General features: G+C 39.4%; 1 protein-coding gene across 5 annotated transcripts in view; it reads right to left on the bottom strand.

The window, feature by feature from the left end:
* Positions 1-6765: 6765 nt before the first annotated feature.
* The window catches only part of ppargc1a (peroxisome proliferator-activated receptor gamma, coactivator 1 alpha), a 293004-nt gene continuing 290561 nt past the window's right edge, over positions 6766-9208 (bottom strand). For all 5 annotated transcript variants that reach the window (XM_013140466.4, XM_013140465.4, XM_013140467.4 and 2 more), the window contains exon 13: positions 6766-8474. In XM_013140466.4, the coding sequence (XP_012995920.2) occupies positions 8371-8474 (104 nt within the window). In that variant the 3' untranslated portion in view covers positions 6766-8370. The remainder of the gene's footprint in view (positions 8475-9208) is intronic.

Genomic DNA, 9208 nt, shown 5'->3' with positions numbered 1-9208 from the left:
TGGAAGAATCTATGCCCTTTTTTCTTTACAGTTCTGCTTCAGTTATGTCATGTTTGAGGGGTCTCCTTGCATGCACCACATCACACGCACATACGGTTATGGAACAAACCCCTACCTGAATCATTTCCTAATTACTTTCTAATGCTTTTCTAATAACTTGCAGCTGTTTTGGTGCACCAGATTGATGTGTGGTGAAGGTAGGGATGTACTAACCTTTTCTGCACAAGGACATTTCATAAATGGTTTTAATTTGTAATTGTTTTGGTGTGATTGGTGTATTTGGATTACCTATTTGAGTAGTTGGAATTTAGCTCAAATACCCATGTGTCCAAATATGTAAAAAAAAAAATTGAGAGGCAGGGCTTACTTCTTAATAAATCTAAGTCGCCCAATAGCTTCACTGCAACATGTACTTTGCTAAAATGACATGAACACCTTCTAGCTATCTCATTGGTGGTAATAATGTGTCAACCCTAAAGGATGATGGCTGTAGCCAATCAATGGTCCGTCACGATAAACAAGAGATAGTTAAGGATTCTGGAAGAATTCTCGATATGTAATTATATCGAGTGAAGTAAGTTTTAAGCAAATTAGCCTTCCAGAGTAAGTTGAAACAAAGTGTTGAAATGGGGTTAATTGAATTCTAAGCCTTGTCACAGAAGATTATGAAGCCCATGAAACACTACTTTAATTATGTTATTACCATGTGGATGGTGGATGGCATGCAGTACTTTTAACGAGTAGTCTATGCATTTTAATGCAGTTTAGACACATTGTTTTCAGGTCTGCATTTCTGATGATTCAAACATTGAGGGACTAAATTCTATTTCAAAAGAAAGATCATCCATGATGCTTTGAGATAATTACATGTTTTGTAAATGTGCCCTCTTAATATCTCCGGATTAAATGGGTATATGGCGTTAATGAGTTCTTAATGTGTTGATAAAGCCTTGGTTTGCTACTATGTAATAAACCTCAACAGCATCCTCATGGAGCCTTCCGGACAGTAAAGATTGTGACTGTTGTGGAACCACACAGCATCTATCTGTTCATTCCTCTCTACCACTCTGTCAAAGAATAGCAGGTTTAGTTAGAAAGTTTGCTATTGACATATTTCTGATACTTTTTCCTCAGATTAAGTTGTAGGCTTTAAGCCCGGCTCAAATTCACTCCAGTGTTTTGGTCTGTTGTTGCGATATGATCACCAGATGGAAAGTCTTTCTTTCTCCTATGGACAAACAAATGGTCTTTGAACTGCTATTCATATATTGGTTTGGGGCCAATGTACAACAAAACATATCGAATGTCAGCTATATTAATTCCTTGGACATATTTCCATTATGCAATATACTATTGAAATAAAAAACTTGCCTTTATATTAAGATATATTCTGTGTTTCCATTTTCCTTTTTAATGTACAATGGTGATTAGCCATTGCCTGTTTACTCAACTTGAAATCTGCTGCTAAAATCCTTTGCAGCACATTTCAGTCTGAGGCTCCTTCCATTGCAGTTTTAGATGACATCATAATGAGGAGCATTGTACAAAACCAAAAAAATAAAAAGCAACTGGATCCTGTCTAACCAATCGGCTTATATATACATTTTCTAAATGTTGTTTTGGGTCTGACCCAGCCCACCGGTTTCTACCAATCACAATGCTTAGAATGGTTTTCCAATCTAGAAATGATCTTGAAGGTATTCGGGAGGTATCCTTGCGGTGAAGAAACTAATGTCTGTTTATGTGGCAAAGCATTTCACTGGAACAAGGACTCTGGGTTGCCAGGAGTTTTGGGTTGCCAGGCAAGTCTAGTTGCACAATGTGGTCAACTCCTGAGCCAGTATGTAAATTCTGTGCTTCCTCTGAAGAGAGAGAGGTGGTGTGCGCGTGCTCGTGCATGTGAGCGTGTGAGGGAGGGGTGCAGCCAGTCAGACCATTTTAATGTAGCTGTCAGTACCAGTCCAAAAAATAAGGTGCTAGGTGTCAGCTGGAGAACCAAGTCCAATAATATTATGTATCGCTGGAACAAGATAGTGCATCATGCAATGTTTAATTGCCTTTAAGCTGTCTATTTGCGAGAGGAAATTAACATATGTTATTTGTCAGATTCTTGACTAGTCATTAAGGACAGGGTGAGTCACGAAAATTATGCTAATGTCTATTGATGCCACTGGATGATAACCAAATAATCACTGATGATATGGCAAATGCACCCGCACCACTTCATTTGCATACTGCATTCAAAGCCAGCTTATTAAACATCAAAACTAAGTGAACGCTGCTGAAACACCCAGCTATCACTCTCATGCGCCTCTCACCTTCTGTAGACATTTTGAATTTTCAGCTTTCAGTAGGAAGCTGGTTGACGTGGCCCATACAGCCAGGCAGGCAGTCACACAAAGCGCCGGCCTGTCAGGTCAAGTCAGTTCCTCTCTCGCTCTCCTCGTTTCTGAGGTGATGCACGCTCAGAATGCACACCTGCCTGCAGCCGCGGCCCTAACGCCCTCTGTCAGTTGACTGTCCCAACGGTCGCCGCGGTGACTCATCTTTCCGCTGACGTCTCGGCGGCACAGTCGCCGGCTGCAGCGTTCTAAAAGGCCTGCTGTGGCCCGGAGGCACGCTGAAGCCGCGGAAACGGGCACAGCGCAGGTATGTCTTGTGGATGTGACCGGCTCTTACTTCAGTCAGCAACTGGAGGCCTATCAGCAAGGGAGGATTCTAGAAGCGCCCGGCATTTTTCACTAATCGCTGATCGGGTAACGGATTCTCTTTCCCCTCCCTCTCCACGTAATGTGGGCCCACATCTGATTCATTTGATCCCAACTTTCCCTTTTTTGTTGTTCTAATTAATACGGCACGTCTTGGGCACGAGGTAATTAGGGTTGTTTTTCGCCGGAGACACACAGCAGATGGTGATTGAAAATAGAAGGATGAGTCGCTCAATCAGACGCCGTTTGTCTGTGGCCATTAATTATCTAGGAGAAGTATACGTTCATAGTCCCCAAAGTTTATCATTTTAAAGGGAACAAGAATACAGTCCGTCTGTTGCTCATTACTCTTTAAAGTGCAAAATGCTGAAACAACAGTTGGAGCGGGGAGAGTGCGATCATAACTTTGTCATTATCACCTCTGCATCACTCGCCATACGATAGACATCTTGCAGGCCTGTAGGGTGAATCTGGGGCTACTGAAACAGTACTAGAATATTTAAGGCTACATCACGACACTAAATAAGCCCTGTCTGTGCTCATCTAGTGGCCCTATGGTAGTAAGTCCAAAACCACTGATGAAGCATAGTCTAAATAGGCAATACTTGTCAGTCAGTTAATCCATATTGATTAAGGGCAGTAACACTGTAAAGGCCAAAAACCTAATATATTGAAGTGAAATTGTTCTTTGATATGATGCCGTAAGAAACAACGATTCTGGGCAATGTAGTTGTTTGATCACATGACAATCATGGCACATCTTGCTATGCCATGGGCAGGATTAAAAACAGCCACTCTCTCTCTCCCTATATATATATTGGTTGTCATATATATGACAACCAATGGGAGCTACAACTCTTTGCCGAAGGCTATGGGAATTATCATGCTCGTGATATTTTCGGCGAATCCAAACTTTAGCTACTTCCACTAGCTTTGGCAAGAGTTGTTGGAACTGGTAAGAACGGTTTATGCCTGAGTAGAGGGCTCATAGAGTGTAGACTGTGCCCGGTGACAAAGAGGGAACAGCACTGCTTATCAAATCCTCTAAAAATAAAAGGTATGGTGGGGGTTGGGAGGGGGGGTGGGGGTGGGGTGCTCCAGCTTAGGACTCAGGACTCCAGGGACCTCGACTGCATCTATCTCTCTTTGATGTAACTCCGTCATCGTTACTAACAGTTGAATAATCCTACTTCTTGGCACATTCTAATCCTGTTTTTTTTCCCTCCCCACTACTCCGCAGTCCTAATGGTGTCACTTCACTTTAATTATTTTGATAGAATTATACAGGCAAGTGATTTAACTAGAATGCCGGTTTCACACTATTAGCGAGAAAAAATGAGTTCCTTCTGAGATGGAATTTTTCAGATGAATCATGTGCTTCCCCGAGAAGAAACTGTGCGTGATACTAAATTACGGGTAGCATTACACATGTTTCAATCCAGAGCCTTTAATTAACTAGTCTTGTGTAGTCTAATCTTATTATCAAGTTTTCATTTTTTATCCTGACCTGCATATTTTGTATAGCGGAGTAAAAAATTTGAGAAATGTGTGAGAAACATGTGAGACAAAAGCTAAATAAAAAAACACTAGTGTCTTAAAATGGACTAAATGTCATTGCAACTGTGGTTAGACAAGATTAGTTAATTCTTTTTCTTTTTACGGTCTACAGGGCCTTTGACAGCAACATTATTTACCCTCATATTGGTGCTACTCAGTAATAAATTGCATGGAGGACAATGGCTACCTCACAACTGTAAGTAACATCTGTTTGTCCTGGAGGGAACCCAGGATTATCAAACCCCATTATCTCCAAGACTACCACTTACTTCCAACCACAGTCCAGATAGGTGCTTATCTCACTAGTTAATAATAAAAAACACATAACAGATAAAGCCGGCTATCCTATCGCGGTGGGAAGGGGGAGAGAGAAGGTGAGGGGAACTGAAATTTCCAGGGACAGTTTCATTCTGCGAAAAGGGCAAGCAGAGAAAGACCTCCTACTGGAGCGCCGCGGCCAAGCTGAAATGAAAGCCGGCCACCTCTCTTTTTCTCCGGGGCTAAACGGCAGCCCTTAATAAAAAACCCAATCAGACCCCCAGCCTTAAAGTTTAATGCACATTCCTCCCATATTTCCCCTTGTATCGGCAGAAAAAAGGTTAGGGGGCTCGCAGTGAGAGGTCCAGCCACGAGGCCAACCGGCAGGCCATACACTCCATAATGAGCAGCCCATTGCATATCAACAAAGCAATCTTCAGCTTGCCAGAACTCCGCCGGCCATTTTGTGACTTTAATGAATTTGTCCCCTCAACTTTTTTAATTAACTTGCAGAGTCATGTTGTACTGGGCTAAAGTTGTGGATATGGACAACTAGTAGTATATACAGCATCTCCCAGGTGATAGGAATATGAAAATGGGGAAAGCTTGGGTCTAATTAAGCTATTGGTTGAGAGTGAGAAGTCTCTACTTGACAGCACTGAGGTGAGGTGACTTGCATTTTATTCAGTCCATGATGGTAGAGACATCTAATGCAGATAACAAGCGCTGTCAAACCTAGTTTCTTTCAAACACATTTCCCTTTATTGGCATGGTGAGGCTGATGAGAATTGCACATAAAAATAAAATCCACAAGAAAGTCATACAATAGGTAGAACCACAAAGGCATTGGTAAGAACTTGGCAGAAGGCAACATGGATAGGACACAAACAGGTAACAACCTAAAGCAATATCCCTCCCACCCCCCCCAATACACACATACCTGACTAAAAACACACGCACGCACACTCCCACTCGCACATATTACTGTCCTTCCAAAAGAAACATGATCACCCAACAAACGTTTAAGCAGTGGCAAATTTCTCAGTAGTTCACATTATTAAAAAGTATGCCACAGTTGAAATCTTGAGAACCGTGACGTGGTATATTATTATATTGCTACTCTAGGCGATTTACAAAGCAGATATTTTTATTTATTTATTTTATTACAATGATTAAAGCCACATCTATCAAATGGGAAGCAACACCATTACCCAAGTGCTGTACAGAAAATAAAATAAAGACGTCAACATACAGGAAGAATGGGTAGGTTTTTCCCCCCATTGATTTTGCCTCTTTGCATCATCTAAACAGTCGAGCTTCATGAAACGTAGTCTGTGATCAGCAAAGCTTTCATGCAAAAGAATTCCACCTCTTGTGATGGAGGCTGTTTTTTTCTCATTACTTGGCTCTCACTATAAACGGGATATTAATTGAACCAGAAAAATCAAGGTTACCTTTAATGTCAGTGTGCTGTGGTATCTGGACTGTGTTGCAGCAGAGCCTAATGGGAAATGGTGCGACGACATACGTTACAGAGTAGTTTCTCTAGGCTTATAGGATGTCATTTAAGTACCAAAGTACCAATCAGGCTATAGCATGATAGCCAAAGTAGTAGTATGTGCTGTATCGGCTGTCTTGTGCTACACAGATATTTTGGTTCGTCCTTAGTAACATTTTTTTTTGTTAGTTTACATTTGTAAAGGTTCTGCACAAACACAGACCTGGGAGGTATTCATTTCCTTGAAACAAAAAGTTTTTCTTTTAAAATGGTTGCAAGATGTAGGCAGGTTCCTCGTTTTGTTCTGTTTGATGGGTGGACTTGAATTTGTTCAGTGGAAATTGTGTTTGAAGATTTGTTTTGTTTGGTGGAAAGAATACACCCCTAAACCTAGACCAAATGGGCAAACACCAATGTTGAATAGAACATACGGTTCTCTTGTGCGATAAGGATCATGTGATCAGACACTGGAATGGGATCCCTGTATGTAGCCAACAATTGGGTAATGGGTTGGTTCCAAAACCACACAACAGTATAAGCTAAAGTACAACTTTGAAAAATAATTTATTGCTTTTTATATACTTTTTCATTTATATTATTAGTAATTATTGTAATTATTGTGAATAATGTCAATATGATCATAATGTGTGTGTGTGTGTATATATATATATATATATATATATATATATATATATATATATATATATATATATATATCTATATACATATATATATATATCGTTTTTGTACATCAAATACAAGATTTTTAAAAAATTCAGGAAATAAATTTGTAAACTTTTGTTTGGCATTCACATAATCAAGCGTGTGGGGCAACAACACAGATTTGTACAGTGTGATACAACAAAATACCTGCAAAATCATTTTATTGCTTTATGTTCTACTGTGTATAAAGAAAAATAATGTGTTAGACATTTTGTCACTGCTGCAAAATACTGTTGTTCAGAAAGAAATCACTTGGAGATTGAGCAGCATCGCTCTTGAGGGCCCACTGTTGATGAGATTATTATGAATCTTTTGATTGTTTCTAAAAGGCATAGAAAGTAATATTCCCTTAAACAATGGTACAGTTTACCAACTGATTGTAAGTTAAATAAGGAAAATCAAATGAAAATATAAATAGCAAAACATTTGTGAGGTACACCATGTGAGATGGACCATAAATATTTTTGATTAATATATTAAAATAAATAGATAAATATGCATGGTTTATTCTGATTAAACAGATTAAACATTATTTTCTCACTGAGAGTAAAATTATCAAAACAAGAACCATAGAAAGCATTGAAATCAAAATGAATTGATACATACTGATTGTTTCAGAAATAATTAATAAAAAATGGGGTCTTTTTTTTTACAATCATGAAAAAACACGTTAAAAATGCATTTTACACTGGTTGTATAAGGAAAAACACTGATTGAGAAACTTTATAAACAGATAAAACTATACAAGGTTTTTTTCCCAACAAAATAAATCTTAAAAAAATTTAATTTGTTCACATGCTCCCTCAAAATGAGCCTCCAACACGTTTTTACAATCATGTCATGTCTTCTTAACTTCATGTAGATGTACAATATGTTTTACATCATTTTACAGATTGACATTCTTAATTAAGAAAAATTCTTCATCAAAAGGCTGCATTTTACAGTGCATAGCTGTAACAAATAAATAACTTTGTCTGATATGTACACACAAAAATAATAATCCTTTTGATCATATCTGTAAATACAGAGCTACATTTTTGTCCGAAAATGTAGACAGCAATGTTATCTCCAGTGCCCAAGACACATTCCCTATACTCTCGTTAACAATGTAACACCACATCCAAACACCATATTAAAAAAAGAGAGGAAATCAAGGACAAAAAAAAAAGAAAAGAAAAAAAGACTAATCAAGTTGCACATGTTCACCAATCAAAGCATCGTCGGGTGTTTGTAGTGCTAGGAGAAAAAAAAAATCTCTTGAATGTTTTTGTCTTTCACTGACCGTTGTACAGCAGTACAGCACACGCGTGAACACAGGGTTCTGAGGATTCACTGGCATTCCCGGTACTGTCTATTCCCAGCTTCTTCAGCAGCTATGTTCATGTAAACTTGGTTTTTTAATATACTTTTTATATAGGTCTATATCTATATATCTATATCTATATTTATATATCTATATATATATAGAGATATATCTATCTATATATATAGATATATATAGAGAGAGAGAGATTCATCTTTATATACTCTCTTACATAGAGTGTAAAACATCTGGTAGTCAAAGGACAGAACTTAGTGAGGTATCAAGACATCCCTCTGGCTGGACAGCAGGTGACAGAACACTTGTTACCTTCTCAGGCTACGCTGGGCCTCTCTCAGCAAGCTGTCAAAGTCCATGGAGTCATACTTGCTTTTAGTGGAGGCTGGATCAAAGTCGTCAGAATGGGAATCTGAAACAAGATTTTCCTTGGTGTCAGATGGACAGAATGCCAGTTTCACCTTTGTGTGGTTTTGTACATTCAGTGGCAGTTCTCCAGACACAGATTTAAAGTTCAGCCAAGGACTATAATGGCCAATGGCAAATCTTTATTAAATACATTCCAGGATTAATCGGTGTACACAACTGCCTGTAAGTGTTTAAGAAGTCAGGTCATCATGCTACATAATAATCCAATCTAATGTAACATTTACATATTTGCATCATGTCAAAGTCTGCATATGTTCCTTTTCCCCCGCGTCAATTGCCAATGTCTCCCATCTCCCCACAAACAACACATTTAGACATCATTCACATTTACATCATTTCGATGCTTAAGTTGTCGGGGGGGGGGGGGGGGAAGCCTCTCCTGATATCGAGAGCAACAAAAATGCCAAAACCCGAGCGAGTGGCAGGGGCATCCATTTTGATTGCTCTGGGGATAATAAATAAGAGTGTCTTATCTCTCATGGTAGACGGCTTCACAAATGGCACCCCCACACGGGCCGTGGCATACTGAGGAATGGGAGTGACCGTGGCACGCAGGAAACGCCAGCTGTGATCTAATACTATGGCCGAGGGGCGGATTGTGTCACGCCGTGCACCTTGAGGGATGAAAAATACCCACGCGCGCTACTTCCAACTAATGGACAGTGTCTCGCAGAAGATGGAAAAAACCAGAGGAGAGGGCAAGATTGAGAGGAGGAA

Source organism: Esox lucius, chromosome 24 (genome assembly GCF_011004845.1).
Source record: "Esox lucius isolate fEsoLuc1 chromosome 24, fEsoLuc1.pri, whole genome shotgun sequence".
NCBI lineage: Eukaryota > Metazoa > Chordata > Actinopteri > Esociformes > Esocidae > Esox > Esox lucius.
Note: the sequence above shows the minus strand (reverse complement) of the source record. Positions and strands in the feature narration are given on the sequence as shown.